Source organism: Callorhinchus milii, unplaced genomic scaffold, assembly GCF_018977255.1.
Source record: "Callorhinchus milii isolate IMCB2004 unplaced genomic scaffold, IMCB_Cmil_1.0 Scaffold4, whole genome shotgun sequence".
NCBI classification, from domain to species: Eukaryota; Metazoa; Chordata; class Chondrichthyes; order Chimaeriformes; family Callorhinchidae; genus Callorhinchus; species Callorhinchus milii.
In genome coordinates, this window is record NW_024704745.1 from 10,546,125 (window position 1) to 10,564,274 (window position 18,150).

The 18,150-nt window shown below is 39.1% G+C and overlaps 1 protein-coding gene across 1 annotated transcript; it reads left to right on the top strand.

Annotated features, from left to right (window-relative positions):
* Positions 1–9,515: 9,515 nt before the first annotated feature.
* Positions 9,516–17,918, top strand: LOC103180195 (immunoglobulin lambda-1 light chain; the record flags this gene model as incomplete). The annotated part of the gene is made up of 5 exons (XM_007895894.1): positions 9,516–9,564; positions 15,027–15,392; positions 16,259–16,567; positions 17,469–17,561; positions 17,769–17,918. Coding segments are annotated over 5 exons (915 nt in total), but the record flags the coding sequence as incomplete, so codon positions are not given.
* Between the last annotated feature and the right edge of the window lie 232 nt (positions 17,919–18,150).

The following is an 18,150-nucleotide window of genomic DNA, read 5'->3' on the forward strand; positions in this document are numbered from 1 at the left end:
TTAGAGAAGCTGTGATATTTCAAGTTGTGTAGATGCCATTAGACGAGTTAAGTTTAATCAGCCACAGGCTCAGTGAGTGCTGGACACAATGGGGATTTGTGTCCTTTTTATAATGATAATACTCCTCACATTTGGTATAGCGCCTTTAACAACAGGAAGACATCCCAAGACACTTCACAGCTTCTACTGTTAAGTGCACTGTCTGTGTGTGAAGGCCCACAAAATTCTCAAATACTGCCCAGGAACAGTCATTTCACGAATGCGGGAGGTGTTAGTGCTCAGCAGTGCCCATTTCAGGCTCTACAACTCATGAAATGTCAGTTTTCCTGGAGGGAACAGGCCATAAGATAGCTTGTGATTTCTATTACTTGGATGCCATATTATTTTTTTAATGTATATATGTATATTTAGGTGAGACCGAAAAGGAAAGTCTTGTTTCTTCCAAATGCTGGGTAAGTAGTACAAAAGAGATATGGAAACACTCTGGATACCTCAGTACATTTTACCTCCATTTAAGAGTTGAAATTTATATCTACATTTTCGGAAACAATGGCACAGTATAGCTTATGTGTTTTTTGGGGGTAAATATAATATACTATATCATATAAGGTCCAAAGACTGTTAATAAGACAATTAACCAGTATTTTATTAATGCACGTAATCTAAGGGAAAATGCCAACCTTCATTGCAGCACAGTTGGCAATGATAGAACTGAAGAGAAAACCAATCATCTTCATAAATTCCTTTCAGTGAGACTCTCAAGGCTGAATTGGAAATAAAATACCGTAAAGCAATGCAATTTTTTTAAATTTGCTTTGAAATTAGATTATATACATGAAGAGAAGCATGGTAAAATTGTATCTTGGGGGCAAAATCTGTAGCGTTCCTTGTCTCAATTAACACAAGGAATGCTATAAGGAATAGCTGCAAATTTGTTACTGTTCTTGAATTTGTGCCATTCTGACTAATTAAGAATTTATTTGCACTCATCTCAATGTTTATTCCCTCACAGATGGTTTCTCCCAGTCAGCTGGCTGCTTGCCAGTTTAATAATAACCATAACACTATGACTAGTAATAATCCTTCCATTTAATATAGTGGTTTTCATGTCAGGAGGATGTCTCAAAACACTTCACAGGATATTATGTAAAGTGCCGTTTATAGGCAAACACGATAGCCAAGTTGCTCACAGCAATTAGCAATGTCCCACCAACCTCCATGAAGTGAATAATTAATTTTATTTGGGGAATTGGTGGCCAGGACACCAGGAGAAATTAGGTGTGTTATGGTTTATATCCCCCTGAACAGGCAGACAGCACCTCTGTTTAACATCTCTTAAGCTGTCTAGGCCGAAACTCCACTGTAGTGCTGAGGGAACGCTGCATTGTCAGAGGTGCTGTCCTTTGGATGATTTGCTGTGTGCAAATTGGCTGATTGTTGCGTTCACCCAGTTTCGGTCATCTTTTCCCCTCCCCATCCCACCTTCCTCAGGTCCCACCCCCAGCTCGGGTACCATACCGGCAGTATCGAGCGCTTTGCAGAATCGACCGGCCCAACCGGCAGTATCAACGTCTTTCCAACAAAAAAGGCGCTGTGTAAATGTTATGTTAGGTTTCTGGAAGGGAAACACAACAATATTCCTTATGCGGCTCGTGGATGTTTCTCAAATGAGGCATGCGGTGCTCAGCAGCCAAAAGGTTGGACTACCCTGGTCTAGATAAAATCAAACTATTTTTGTTACTGTCATTTCTGAAGAGACTTGAAATTCATATTTCTCATAATTGCGGCGAGCGAGAGAACAAGGGATCATCACGTCTGCAGTGGGACAGTATTGCAAATTTGAAAAGAAATACGCGTGACCATCAATAAAGGTGAGCACTTACATAGTGTCGGAAATATAAAGTGAATACTGCAGCTGCGATCAGTGTTGCCACAGCCAGGATAGTAACTCACTACTATTGCCAGGTCTGTTCCCATCGTGTATTACTGTGAAAAGACATTAAATGCATATTAAACGCAGGTCCTGCTAAATTTCATGTAAAATTGTCCTTAATGAGAATGCTTCCTGTAACACTGACGTTGTGGACATGTTCAGTACTTTTAGTCTTGCAGCATTTTGTTCATTATTTAGGTTCACGCTTATAATTGATTCATTTACTGCCCCCTACGTGTGTATCTTTTTATCTTTTAAACCTTGGCATAGATTTGGCCAAATGTGAAACTTTACAGTTAATGCTGAAAGTTGGTATTGAAAATACAGACCAAGGAGACAGTCTTTGGGAGGCAAACAGTGCAAAGTCAAAATAGTGAATCATGAATGAAAAGGAAGTAAAAATGATTCAGAGGAGGGGAAAAATAAAAGTCTAAAGAAAAGGACTCTCATTAAGAGAAAGTTTTATGGTTAGATCACCTTTGAGAAGGGAAACAGGACTTCACAACTATGCAGCACACCCGCCAGACTGTGACCTCAAAATCCTAACATGGGGTTTGAACTCACAACCTTCTGATGGCACCTTATCAAGCAATGATACATTATTCTGTCATGTGAGTGAATTTTTCAGTCAGTTCCTTTCAATATTTTACTGGAAGCTTTATTATTAATAATAATCTTGCATTTGATGTAGACTGCACTTCGAGGGAATTTCCAAAAGAACTTCACAGGATGTACTGTAATGTGTAGTGATTGTGTGATTTATGAGCAAATATTTACACAACAGAACATGCATTTCTCCTACCGTGATGATTTACAAAAATCCGTTCAATGATGGGTGCAGACAGTGTTGAGTGATTCACATGGCAAGAATATTTTTTTGTTTCATTCCATTCAGATGCTAAAAGCTTTAGGATACTGGTGATGGAGAAAGACCCATCACTGTTGCGTTGGAGGGTCCCATTATATGTCTCATTGGTAATTAACTTTCCATCCTCAAACCAGGATATCTGAATATCGGGAGGATAGAATTCCTGTGATACACAGACTAGCTGTTTATTACCATTTGGCAAAGGCAGAACCTCTGCTCTTAACTCGACTCTTGAATGAGCTGAAAAACAATCAGAACATTTATTAACAATAATACTCATCCTTACATTTGATAATAGCGCCTCATCAAGTTGTCGAGACATCTCAAAGCACTTTACAGAATATACTATAAAGTGCTGTAACTGTGTGTGTTTTGTGGACAAAACATTAGCTGATTTGTGCACAGCAATGTCCCACAAACAACCATGGAGTGAATGACCAATTTTTGGGGGGTGGGGATTGAAGGGGAAAACACTGGGAGAAACTCTCTTCTCTTTTTGAATAGTGCCAGGGAATTTTCAATGTCCACCTGGACACGCAGACAATATGTCGGTTTAATGTCTCATTCAAAGGACTGCACCTCCGACAAATGCAGCACCCCCACCCAGCACTGCATTGGAGTGTCAGCATAGACTAAATATGGGTTCCAAGTCCCTTTCATTGTCTTGCATTTTCAAAACTATTAGAGATAATAGTTAAAGATAAATTAAAGATAACTCCTGCTTTCCTGTAAGAACTATATTACAAGGCACCTTGCAAGAAAAAAGCTACTACAGATATGAAGGAGAATTGCTAGAGCAGGCTGAAAGAATTTAATGTATAGCAGCTGCTGTGTAGGCTGTAGACAGTTTGGATTGTAATAGACATTGTGCACGATTTGGTCCGAGGAGATAAAGAAAATCAAAAAGCTGGGTTCTTATTGTTTTTACAGCTCAGCTATTCACTGGATACACTCCCTGAGCTATTAGGAATACAAACAGTTGTCACATTTGATAAATACGCTGGTGAATTCACGACAGGCCACAGCGATTTCACGAAACACGGCTGGTCAACAATCCCCAAAATAAAATTAGTCATCCATTTCTCCATGGCTGTTTGTGGGACATTGCTATGTGCAAATTGGCTGCTGTGTTTGTCTGCAAATACACACTTCACAGTAACATCATGTGCAGGGTATTAAGACATCTTGATAATGTGACATGATGCTCTATCATACACCAAGCTAGGAGGAACAGTGTGTTCTGTTATTTAGACATGATTAATTCAAATACAGGATTATTATTACTTCAAAATTCTGTGAAACATAAGGAACATTGGACTTAGGACTCTTTTTTTATGAACCAATACAATCCATTTTATGTATACTGGAAAAGTACTGATTCTAAAGAACATTTCCTCCTTGAAACTGGCTGTTTATCGATATGTCCCGCACAGTTTGCCCAGGGTATTCTTCCTGTTCTCAATTCTGCCTCATTTTTACTGTTATATTTTGAGATGATTGTAGACCGTGATGCAAAAACCCTCTTAAACTCACAGGGTTTTTTGGAACTTTTTTTTGAAATAGTGAAGGCAAATCTCTCATCTTCCACTTCCAGGTATGTTCCTTTACCTTGTACATGTCTAATGGGGGGAGGTATCTCAAGAAGAACTTCACAAACATGGAGGTCAGAATCACATAAATGAAGATCACGGATTACTAAAGATGATGTGTTCTTGGCAACATCACTGACATGTGTCAGTAGATTCTCAGAACTACTACCATTTGTTTTATTTGAACTTAAAACATATTGATATCACACTTCTCCAGTGCTATTTCTTTTCCATATAATTTTCAATCGATCTACATTTCCAGCGCTGAAGAGCACTTTATGTTCAGTCTCTCCCTTCAGTGCTGTGGTGACAGAGGATGTTTTCCAGATCAACAAGTTGTTGCATTTTGCTGTGGATGAAACAAGAATAGAAAATTCCCATCACCGGTCAATATAATCTTGTGATCAAACAAAGCTGTAAGATTACCTGATAACTGTACCTATTTTAAATATACAGATAGATTCAAAGAAGGGTGGGTGTTTGTTCCTATTCTTGGCTATGAACATATGAACATAAGAATTGCTAGATGAAAGAAGTACAAGGTCCATCCAGTTTTGCCTTCCACCATCCTGGCAGTCAATTGCACTTGTCATGCCCCAAACTGTATACTATATCCCAAGATATTATTTCCTAAAAGAAATTATGCTTTTGAAAGAATCGACACTTTCTACTTCCACCGTCTCTCTAGAGAGTATGTTCCATACATTTAATACTCACTCACTGAAATAGTGTTTCCACAGATTTGTTTTGAATTTAGCCCCTTCAATCATAGGTTCTACTCTTCTGGGCAGGATAAAACAGTTTATCATGTTCCACATTATCCAGTCCCTTTAGAATCTTAAAACCCGCAATCATATCTCCATATCCCTCCGTTATCCAAAGTCCCTCACAAACATTCAGAATAACTAGCAATTTTTTAAAGTTGTTGTTTATGGGACGTTGCTAGAACAACTTAGTTGCCGTAACTGCTAATATTCAGGAATGTTTATTTCTATAGCACCTTATGTTTAAAAGACACGATAAGACACGATATAAAATGCAAAGATTATTATTGTTATAGATGTTTCCATGTGTTTTTTGATCAGCTCTATTCCATTTAATTCTCTTCCGCTCTATGTTTTTGTTGCTGGAAAAGGAGTTTATTTTCAAAGTCTCCCCTTTCAGGACTGCCAAAGAATCAGCTCTTTGCATTTTCCTCAAAGAAAGGCATGCAGATAACAATTTGTTACCTCGTAGACGATGCAGAATTATGGTCTCAATGCTATGCTTGAAAGTCACAGCTCAGCCTTTGAAAATTAGAATTGAGTCCAATTTGATAGGAACCAAATAAGCATCTCAGCTTAAATAAAGTCAAGCTTCTTGAAAGCATTGAATTAGAGGTCAGAAGGGTAACTAGCCTGCCCTAGAATGTTGATGTGTATATTGAGGAGTGAAGTTAGTGTAGGTAAGAGTTGGTTAGATTTGTGCGTAAAATGAATCTTTGAGTAAATGAAAGAAACAACAACAACAACAACAAGATTCCATTTATAAAGCGCCTTTCACGTCAGGAGGACGTCCCAAGGCGCTGCACAGTTGGGTCATGACCCGAGCAGGGGGGAAATGGTCAGGGTGAGGGGAGGGAAGGGAGGGAGCGAGGAGGGGGGAAATGGTCAGAATGAGGGGAGGGAAGGGAGGGAGCGAGGAGGGGGAAGAGAGTCGAGAGGGGAGCTGAAGGCTCGGTCAAAGAGAAGGGGGGATCACAACAAGAATGTGATGTGCATCAAAGGACATAAAAGGATATCAAGGTTTAATAATGCCACTAATAATAATCCTTGTATTTGATGTAATGCCTTTCATATTTGAGAGAACAACAAAATTACATTTAATGTCTCAAAGTGCTTCATAAGGTATACTATAAAGTGTAGTGACTGTGCGTGTTTTACAGTAATTCAGACCTTGCACTAAGAGAGAGATAAAGCATATGTGGATGAGCCATCTGAAGGATGTTGGTATGTGGAGTCACCAGGAAAATAATGATTAGGGTTGAATGATGAGTGTTAAGCTCTCTTACCTGCACATGTGAGAAAAATGTGTAGCAAAATGGAAATGCATACTCCACTCATTCTCAGCAAAAATATTATCCGTAAGTTCTTTTTTGGTCAACCGAGTTTAAAAAAAAGCAAGTTCTTTTTCTGAAAATAAAGAGAAAGGGCACAAAAAGAGAAAGGGCACTGCTAAGAATTTTCTATTTCACAAAAAATCAACTTAATAAAAAGACAGAATCGAAAAAGAGCTAAACAGTGATATAACGACTGCTGATTACAGTATGGGTCTTTTCAAAGGCCTTTAGTGGTGTATTGTACTTGCAATAACCTGAATCCAATTACTGTAAACATCTTACATTCATCATTTTGTGGCTGTGTATCTTTAGACAATGTGGCAGCCAATTTTCACACAGCCTGGAAGTGAATGAACAATTTTATCTGGGGGATTGTTGGCCAGTATTCCATGGGCAGCTTGAAATAACTTGGTAAATAAGATCAATTTCACCATTGTTTTAAACTGTAAGTAAATCATCACATCAGTCACTCAGTAAAATCCCCAGTGACAAGTTATTTTATGATCACGTTTATTTAAGAAAGAAAATTCTGGAAACTTGCTAAATCCTCCCAATAAAAAAAATGTTCATTCACTTCACGGCTGTTTGTAGGATATTGCTTTGCGCAATTGGGATGGCACATTTGCCTTCAAATTCACAGTCACTCTACTTCACTGTAAATCATTTGAATGCTTTAGGACTCCTCCTAATGTGAAAGGTGCTATACCAAATGCAAGGGTTAGTATAATTTTATTATTAATAATAAGTATCAACCTCTGCTGCACATCAAATAGACACCTTTAATTATTGAAGATGGAGTAGTTGAGGTTTTAAGTTTTTTAAGGTATGAAAAATTGTTTGTTAATTTGAAGAATTTAAATTTTATCAGTTGCATTTCATAGCACCCAGTGTTGGATGCTTTAGCTTTGTGTGAACTTCTACACAATCTCTTGAGATGGGGTTGAAACCACAACAATCTTATCTACAGGCAGAAGTGCTAACATTTGAGCTAATCTGACATTTATGGCTGAAGTGTAATTAGAAGTTACTGGGTACTAACAGGAAAAGGCTCTTTGAAGCTGACCACAGCCAATATATCTTTGCAGGAGAGGATCTCTACAGTTTATGCAAACGGGCAGCTTTAAACCATCCAGTGAGTTTGCTGACTTTTTCACACGCAATGAAACTGTGTGAACATATATATAGTAACATTGGGTATAAAATTCGCCCACAAAATATACAGTCAATTCGTTTTACAGTATATTCTGTGCAGTGCATGGAGATGTCTCAAAGACATGATAAGGCACTATGTTAAATGCAAGGATTATTAAATTGCATATGTATGATGAAGGGGAGATGCGGGTTGATAGGGTAGAAACATTTCTTTATGTGACAATGCTTCTTTCAAACCTGCAGTAAATTAAAAACCTTTAAATAAAGCCTTGGTGCTGAGAATGAAAGATGAAATTCAACCTGGTCTCTGGCTGCCAGGCCAAATTTTTCCTTAAAAATTCTGATTTTACAGAATAGTGGAAAATTCTTCAATTCACAATTTGGAAGCTGGTTCTTCACAAGAGGAAAAAAACAGCTTCTAAGGTAGGACTGAATTTTAGAATTTTCTGCAAAATTTTAAGACAAAACAGTCAAAATATAAGGACAGTTAGGTGGGAAACGAGGTGGAATTTCAGGCCTCTTGTTAATAAAGTCAGATCACCATCGAAAGCAAACACTTTTTCCCTATTTATTATTACAACAACAACAACTTGGATTTATATAGCGCCCTCCACACCGGACGGTGTCTCAGAGCGCTTCACAGTAATGGATCCCGGGGCCGAGTCAGGGGGAGGGGGAGGAAAGTGACCAAAGGCTCGGTCGAAAAGAAAGGTCTTCAGCCGAGAGGTTGAACCAGGTTAACGAATCTCTGTGTAACATGGAGACTGACGAAGACAAAGGTCATAAGATGAACATATTTCTACCAAGAAGCATTGAACACGTTAAATAGACCAGAGCTAAAATAATTAAAAATCAAGTATGATATTTCAATCCAGTGTTCTGTGCCAAATAATAATATAATAATAATTCTTGCATTTGATATAGCGCTTTATCATGTCGTTGAGACACCTCAAAGGGCTTCACGGAATACACTGTAAACTGGATTGAGTATTTGGAGGGCGAAACGTGGCAGCCAATTGCATACAATAGTGTCCCACAAGCATTCATGGATTTAGGGACCATTCACACCCATTGCCCCAGGCATGAAAATATACAGATAAAAGGCCAAACAAATTGATCAAGGATCAATGTCTGCGGGAAATAAAAGTTCCACAAATGTTGAAAATATCAACTCTCAAGGATTAACTCACTATTTATGCTGTCTGAAGTGTTATCTCCAAGTGAAGCGCTATATCCCAATGAAGAACTGCCTCCCAAATGGACATCACCTGGGAGTCTGCCTCTTGTACTCGAATATGCCTGAACTGTTAAAATCACTTACTGAATCACACTTCATAAATCCTGTTGTGATACCACTTAAACATCCAGTATAAAAAAAACTATCTCACAATCCACAACTGAACTGAGGACTTAACGTGAAATAAAAAAAGACAAATTTAAGACCTGCTGTCACACCAGTAAATACTAGTAAATAACTATCTCAGTAAATACTGTTACCACTTCCTTATTTGGAGATAGATTTTTTTGAAAATATATATTTATTTATAAATATAATATTTGGTCAACAGAAATCCAAAACAAACACAACGTGCAACATCTTCTGTTACAATTTTTCCCTTCTCTCCCGATACAAAAAACACTCCGTTGTTTACGGTACATTCCTTCACCGCACATAGGTTGTGCATACGTGTTTGGGAATCTCTCTTTAAAACAGTCGGGAGTCGCCACTATACAACAACAACAATATTACATTTATATAGCACCTTTCATGTTGGGAGGACGTCCCAAGGCGCTGGATGACAGAAAGAGTTTCAGACCCGAGCTGGGGGTCGGGGAGGGTGGAGGGCAGGGGAGGAAGCAGGGAGATCGAAATATATATCTAATATATATTTATATGTAATGTATACACAGATGGATGGACAAAGTGCTCACCTCTGTCTGCCAAGAAACAAGCTCTCTCTCTGACTGTCACAAGCAGTTCATGGGTGACAAACTTGAGGGAGTTTTTACATCCTCTGCCACTACCCCCTGGTTCACATTAGTCAAATCACAAAAATTCCCCCAGCATTAAATCTACCTAATCCCACAAGACGGGTCAAGGTTAAAGCAAATCACGTTTCCTGCACTGTATTTTTAAGCCATTTAAGTATGGTAATATGCAATACAATTTACAGTGCAATTCACATTTACATAGTGTCTTTTCCATGTTCATGTTCGGAAGGTGTCTCAAACCACTCGACAAGAAAACAGTTATCATATAAGACAATGAAATTGAGGCTTATGTGAAATAAAAAGACCAGAGTAAGACTTGCTATCACGTTAGGACAGTAACTCTCAATAAGTTCTTTGATTCATTTTTTATCTGGACTCAACAGAACTTTGCATATTTAAGAGGGAAGTTTCTTTCACTTGCTTCACTTGATTGGGGCACCTCATTTAGAAAATAAGACAGCTCTGGAGGTAAGGCAAAACCCAGTCACCAAAGTAACTCCATTCCATCTATAAGATCCTCAGGTCAAATCTTTTTTATTATTTTTTTAAAGGAATTATTACCCCGAAAAAGTGATCGACCAATCGGTTAACAACCGGGTTCCTACTTACTACTAGGTAAACGAGGCGTGTGGAATAAGGAAACTTGCTCAACATTTTGCCCTGCCTGGAATCGAACTTGTGTCTCTTGCTTACGAAGTGAGTGCTCTAACCACTGAGCTACAGTTGCTTTGAAAACAACCACCATACTAGATAAGGTTTGAGTGCCCTTTCTATGTTGAGGAGTATTTCTTAGATCAATGATGGCCACGTCTTATCCAAACTAGTGCAAATGTTCAGGGGAGCGCTCCTTGATGGCTCTGTGGGCTCACTGGTTGGTTACCACTTTCTTAGACTGACCCAGATACTGCAGTTAGCAGCTTTTGATATAGCTCACAGGGCATTTACCTAATTCTTCGAAGACTACATTGCTGTGGGTCGTAATGGAGATAGTTGTGGTGTAATAAAGTGGGTTACTGAAACCATTCAGTGCTTCTTTAAAACAATGAGCCTGACAAGAGAGAATAGAAGGGAGTTTCTCCTGGTATTCCTGCAAACAGTATTCCAGGTGAATTGTTCCGTCCCCTTATGGCTGCTTGTTGGCTGCTTGCTGTGTGCAAACCAATTGGAATACATGATCAGTTACTATACTTGACAGTAATTGTTGTAAGTGCTATGAGATGTTCTGAATTGATAAGACACTATAAAAATGCATGTCCTTCCTTTCTTAACATCCTCTGTAGATGACTTATCAGCCAGCTCGCCTGAAAGCAGACGACATTCTAGAGAGAATACAAGACAAGAATAGGCCCTTTGGTCTCGTCCTTCTATAATGCCCACCCTTCTCTCTTCCCTTTACAGCAGTAGGCTGTAATGTAAATGGTCTCCAGCACTTTCCTTGTAAACCGTTCCAGCTGTTCTACATTAGGATACGCCAAGAGAGTAGAACACAACAACAACTTGTGTTTTTATAGCGGCCCTTCATGTGGGTAGCGTCACGGTGTAAGTAACAACAGCAGCGTGGGTTGATGAGGCATCATAGGTTTAGAGTTGTAAAGGATAATTGCAGGACAGACACAAGGAAGGTTTTTTTTAACAATCCAGAGAGTAATCAATGACTGGAAAAGGTTGTCAGGAAGCGTGGTAGAGGCCAGGACACTGGACTCATCTTAAAAAAGCAGCTTGATGCTGTGATGGTAGGGTAGGTGTTCGGGAGAGATGAAATCGGATGTGCCGAAGGGCCTTCTTCAACCAAATCAAGCTTGTGATCTTGTGACACAATGAGCCGAACAACCTTGTTCAAATCTCTTTGGTTTTATCTGGCCCAAAGGTCACCCTTATATAATAATAATCCTTGCAGTTGATATAGCTCCTCATCACATCTTTGAGATGTCTCAAAGCGCTTCACAAAATATACTGTAAAGTGAATTGACTGTATTTTTGGCAGAAACGGTGCAGCCAATTGTGCACAGCAGTGTCCTACAAACAGTCATGGATTGAGTGACCAAATTATTATTTTTTTTAAATTTTGGGGTGAGGTCTTATTACCCATGAAAAGCGATCCGCCAATAGATCAACAATTGGGTTCTTACTTACTACTAGGTAAATGGAGGCATGTGGAGTGAGGGACCCAGGTTCTCTTGCTTGCGAGGCGAGTGCTCTAGACACGATGCTACAGGACTCCACATATAATAATAATAATAATAATCCTTGTATTTGATATAGCGCTTTTCACGTCGGGAGGACGTCCCAAAGAGCTTCACAGAACACACTGTAAAGTGAATTGACTGTATATTTGTGGGCGAACGCGGCAGCCAATTGCGCACAGCAATGTCCCACAAACAGTCGTAGATTGAAAATGACCAATTTATTATCGTTTTGTTTTGGAGGGTTTATTATTAGGTGTGTGGAGTAAGGAAACTTGCCCAAGGTTTCGCCCTCTGCCTGGAATTGAACTCAGGTCTCTCACTTGCAAAGTGAGTGCTCTAACCACTGAGCTACAGGACTCCACAAAACCCACTTTGACCCAGTCTCCTGAGAGATTGTTGAAGTCAGGTTTGACGGATTTGATTCAGAGTTCACAGAATGAAAAGAATGATCCCCACCCCCCCACAAAAAAAATAATCCATAGTGTCAAACTGGAAAACAACAGAATAATCCTTAAATAAATAAAGCTTTGGCAGCGAGGAGCTTGTGTTATTCAAATGGAGAGCCAGAAAAATTTTGCAAGTACCCGTTCCAACCTTAAAGATTATTAAACGCTGTGGGACAGCCTTTCGACATGAAAGGCACAATAGAAGTATAAACTTGTATTGTATCATTGAGTATCTAGAGTTAGAGATGATTTACACTACTTTACTATTCTTATTTTACTATAGCAATGTTTTTGGAAACATAAAACTAAAACAACAAACTGTTACCAAAATATTATGGCTCAAGAAAGGTTAATTTAATGAAAACCACATCACTTCATACTTCTAACGGAAACTCACTGTACGATTTCCACCCACTGAACAAGACCATAGTAACGTTTTGTTGTCCTGCGACTGTTAATTCCTCAGGAAAATGACTTTGCTTGATACCTGTTCTGCCATGTGGATATTCATCATGGTTTTCTTCGGTAAGAAAGTTTGATTCCCTAGGAAATGTTAGTAAGGTTGTGATGTTAAAGATACAGGAACACTGCACTTTAACGTGTAAAGATATTTTCTGGTTAAACTGTGAGCGAGTGCATGTGGTCAGAGGATTGTAATTGGGTCATTAACATTATGGCTGTTTATGGATCTTGCTGTATTCAATTTTGTTTGCTTACAGATTACACAGTCACTGCACTTAGCAGTATATCCTGTGAAGTGTTTTGAGGCATACTCCTGACGTGAAATGCGCTATATCAAATGTAAAGATTATTGTTACCATTGTACGATTTGACTAAGATTCTTGGCATCAGTTACCTGAACACTATACAGTCTGCTGAAGCAGAGTTTTGACATGTTAGAAAATACTAATTTTTTTTAATTTGAAAGTGGGCTCTGGCTTTGCAGTAAATAATCCTATGAGTCACTTTACCACTTGTGAGACAGTCATCACTTTGTCAATCACACTTTGACCAACATGTTTCTCTTGTTATCGGTATTAAAATCCAACAAAGAACGTTGGAAACTTTGGGGCTGAAAACCAACTCAGCCTGAAAACAAATGCAGTCTGAACTCGCTTAACAGCCAAGGAGTATTTGCAAGCATTCTTTGACCCATTAATATTGCTCTAGATATAAATCGACCTAGATATAAATGATACTCTTCGACCATGCTTTCAGTCATCATTTCCCTCCCCATGACTTCCACCCCCAGCTCGGGTATCCATTCAGCACTGTGAAGTGCTTTGAGACAATCTCCCGACATGAAAGATGCTACATAAATGTAAATTGTATTTGTTGTGGAGTTCTATAGCTTAGTGGTTAGAGCACTTGCCTCGCAAGCGAGAAACCTGGGTTCAATTCCCGGCAGGCCGAAACATTGGGCAAGTTTCCTTGCTCCACATGCATGATAATAATCCCTCAAGAAAAAAAATAATTTGGTCACTCAATCCACGACTGTTTGTGGGACACTGCTGTGCGCAATTAGCTGCCGCATTTCGCCCACAAATATACAGTTAATTCACTTTGCAGTATATTCTGTGAAGCGCTATGAGACGTCTAGAAGACGTGAAAAGCGTTATCTTAAATGCAAGGATTGTTATTATTATTGTGCTGATGATCTAATTCTGAACCTATCGTCACAGCAACAGGCAAGACTTGTGTTGGGACCGTTGAAGAAAAGCTGAGAGTGTTAGCCTTTATTTCCCATTTATTTGGGTAAAATTTGTGGTGTTCGGTTACACCTTCCTTGTAATAATAAACCCGAGAAACACGTTACAAAATACCACAAAACATACCCGTTTTCTCGAACACAGTTCATGTAAGTCAAAAAACTGCTTCACGTTTACTTTCCTATCAGTCATCAGCCCAAGATTTCTGACAATTTACCTATTAAGCTGATTTTAAACCATAATTTCAGGCTCTGTCACCAGACTACTTCAGATATTGTCTGCTAAAATGAATTCAGTATCTTTGCCAGAGCCAATATCAATATTGTGACAATTTAAAAGCAATTGTCTCAGCCATTATATTCATACATAAAAGAAAACATGGGAACGCAGTGTGCGTCCCTCCAGGGAGACAGTGTGCATTCCATTCCAAACAGAGAAATTCCTATGGCACACATTTGTGAAACTTTCTGCTTTGAACACTCTTAAGCATGGAGATGGATTTGCTAAATACTAGACGAATATATTCTGTGCTACATTCTTAGTAAATCTAGATGTCAACGCTCTTGTCTCTGAGTCAGAAGGTTATGGTTTCAAGACTTTGAGATGCCTCTGCTGTGTGTGGCTGGGGTCACCCTACATTGTCAGAAGTGCCGTCCTTTGGATGAGACATTAAACTGAGGTCCTGTCTGCCTATTCACGTTAAAGATCCTGTGCCAATATTTGAAAAGAGAAGAGAGTTTCTCATGGTTTCAAAGTTCCCCAAGCCCAAATTAAGGCTCCTTCTGGACATCATACAAGTCACTCTAACTCGTGAGAACTTTACTCAATAGATTGAGTTGGTGTAGTGTTATTGCAAGCCATTGTTATGGACTTACATTAAGAAATTCATTAAAAATAACGTGAAATATAACAAGGTACAGTAAATTGCCTTTAGATAGCTTTAATTCAGTCTCCAGTGTAAACCTGCATCCTCCCAACGTGAAAGGCGCTATACAAATGTAATTTTGTATTGTAGTCAAAGTATTGATTAACTTTGTGATTTCCATGAAAAAGAGCTGGCAGGTTGTCAAGACTGGGTTCTACAGGAGCCAGCGGTTCTTCGAGTTTTAAAGGGGCAGAGTGCTGAAGTCACCTGTTCATACAAAGGAGTTGAGGCTGAAATGATTGCAGTTTCCTGGAAGCGGAATGCATGGAACAGCCCTGTGTGTAGAATCCTGTATGTGAATCACACACAAATACTGTCTCCTGCGTGTGACAGCCGAGTGAAGGTCGCCTGGAACACAAGTGCTAATTTTATACGTGTTTCCACTCGAGATGTCCAAGTGGAAGACACAGACTTTTACTACTGCAAGATTGAATTCCTTATACCTCAGCCTGTAAGACAAATATACGGCAACTCAACATACCTCAGTGCAGAAGGTATGGATAACAGTATTGTTGTTTTTTTGATAAAGAGCTCTCATGTGCATTTTTTTACCGAATGTTGCCCATTGTTATTAAGAATAGAAGTGTAAAATATAACTACAGTAGCTATCAACAGAAAATTTCCTGTACAAGTTTCACTTTGTTTGTCTCTTGCTTGTCTATTGTGTATTGTCTATTATCTGTTATTTTTATTTCTCCTTTTGCCTTTCATTATCTCCTCTGTTTCTTTCTTTTTCTCTTGGGAATAGTTACACCTCTTTGTTGAAACACTTTTTGTTTTGCCTTTTTTGTTTAAACGGTTCTTTTCCCCTTTCAGCTTCTCTGTAGGATGAGCAGTTTGTGAACAGATTTGCAGTTCTTTGTGAAATCCATTGTCAGCATAGAATCAAACTGGTTGGAGAATTTACAGTGAGAGATCCCATATATTATTGAGATTTGTCTCTGGCCCATATATGTCAAAAGATCATAGAGGTGTACGAAATTTTAAACAGGATTGAAAAAATAAACCCAGACCATTAATTTGAAACAGTATAAGAGGACATGGGTTTAGAGTTGTAAAGGGTAATTTCAGGCAGACACTGGGAAGTTTTTCTTTACTCAGGGGATAATTAACAATTGGAACAGTTTGCTAGTAAGAGTGGTTGAGGCCAGGACACTGGACTCAGTTAAAAAAGCAGCTTGATGCTATGATGGGGGGAATAGTCGGGTGGATACGAGAGAGATGAAATCAGATGGGCCGAAGGGCCTTCTTCAATCTTGTGACCTTGCCAAATGCTGCAAAAGAAATCTGTCCCAATTCTTTTTCCAATGCAACAAACGGTATGTCCCTGTTATTGACCAGTTATGTTTTCTTTATCCAGCTTCTCCAGATGTTAGGGTGGAGTTTCATCCCTCAGGCATGAATCACTGCTGCATACAACTGGTTTGTTTGGCAGAGAATTTCTACCCGGATAACATCGTTCTGAGCTGGAGTAAAGAAGGAAGCATAATTCCAGAATGGGAGAACTTGGAAATTCTTAACACGTCAAACCAAACCTTCTCTCAAGCAAGTTATCTGAAACTTTCTGATTGGCAGGAGGGAGATGTGTTTTCGTGCCACGTTAATCATTCCTCATTACAGTCTCCTCTCATCAGAGACATAATCATACCATTCAATGAGCAGAACAAAGGTATTTGTACTTTTACAATGTCCTTTCCCTTCCCCTTTAAACTTCCATCTCTGCTGCTTTCCAGCTTTCTCCCTGTTTTCCAGTTGGTTGCTAGACTTGTTCGTTGTATCAATTTAAGATTTAAATGGACTCCAAGATTCTCCCCCATGTGAATGGCGCTATATAAATGCAACTTGTTGTTGTCGTTGTGAAGGTTTAAGGGGGTTTTAGTCTTCTCTCATCAGGGAAAGCAAGTGTCAAAAAAATCCATTGGTTTAATTCTATAAACTCAATGCAAAGATACGAACATAAATCAGGCCAATATTATCCTATGCTTTAGGCATTTTATTAACAAGAAGGCCAGTTTCCTAGGTTCCTCTAATCAATAATAGTTGATTCAGATACATATGGGCACACTCTGGCTTTTAATCGGTACAGTTTGAAGTTCCAATTTATCACAGCATGCAGGTACAGGTAGGACGGTGGACGATCTCAACCAGGATCCTGTGAAGCAGGACTCAGGTGGTCCCTCTGAGGTTCATTGACAAGCATTTCTGTCCCGCCATCACTGAGTAGACAGTCAAAATGGCAGACAAACGCCAAAAGAGCATTTCGAACCAAACCGTTCTGCCAAAGTTGGGTGTTGGACGGTGATGATTGTCAACTGAAATTCTGCCATTTGATCTAATGGCCTTGAATCCATTGTGAAACATTGCATTTTTCATTGTTCAAATGTTGGCATTTATATACAGTAGCGCCCTTCACACCGAGTAGGTTTCTTGAAGCACTTAACAAGGGCATAGTTTAACACCGAGCCAGGGAGAAAGCGAAGGTGACCATAGGCGTTCAGCAGCTATGAATGACTAATGATTTGTTAATGGAAACAAAGAATTCAAAACTCCTTTTCTTTTTTCAATTACAGGAATCAGAATTTACATGTGGGCAACAGTTACCTGCCTCATTCTAATTTTAGTGATTGTGGTTGGATATGTCCTATTTAGGCGCTCAAGAAAAGGTAAAAATTGGATTATTGCAATTTTTGCTCGGAAATCTCATTCTAAAGACACAATGATTTTCACATCAGGAGGGGAGGGCATCTCAAAGCCCTTCACAGGATATACTGTAAAGTATGTATGGTAAAGATAGAGGAATGATGGAAAAAAATGACATTGTATCTGTCTTACACTGATGTGATTTATTTTGTTTCCCCTCATTTCTGCAGATCCCCAGACTGAACCAGTCTATGTCAACTTTGTGCCTGAATCGACAACAAAAGACTCCAAACTAGATCTGATTTACAGTTTTCTTCGCACACCCTAATCATTTCATTGATGTAAAGTTATTTAGTGCACATTTAATACCATTCTCACAGCTGGTCAGAAGATTGCAAATGCAAACTCCATGTTGGTTATTTGAGCTTGTGGACTAGGGTGGACTCCAGTACAGCCCTGCTGGAATTGTCAGAGATGCTGCGTTTCATAATAACATAAAACCAAAGTCCAGTCTGTACATTGTGGCAGACATTAGAGATCAACTCTTTCTTCCGGTATCCTGGCCATCAATCCTCCAGATAAATTTAGTAGTTGACTTCATGGCTGTTTGTG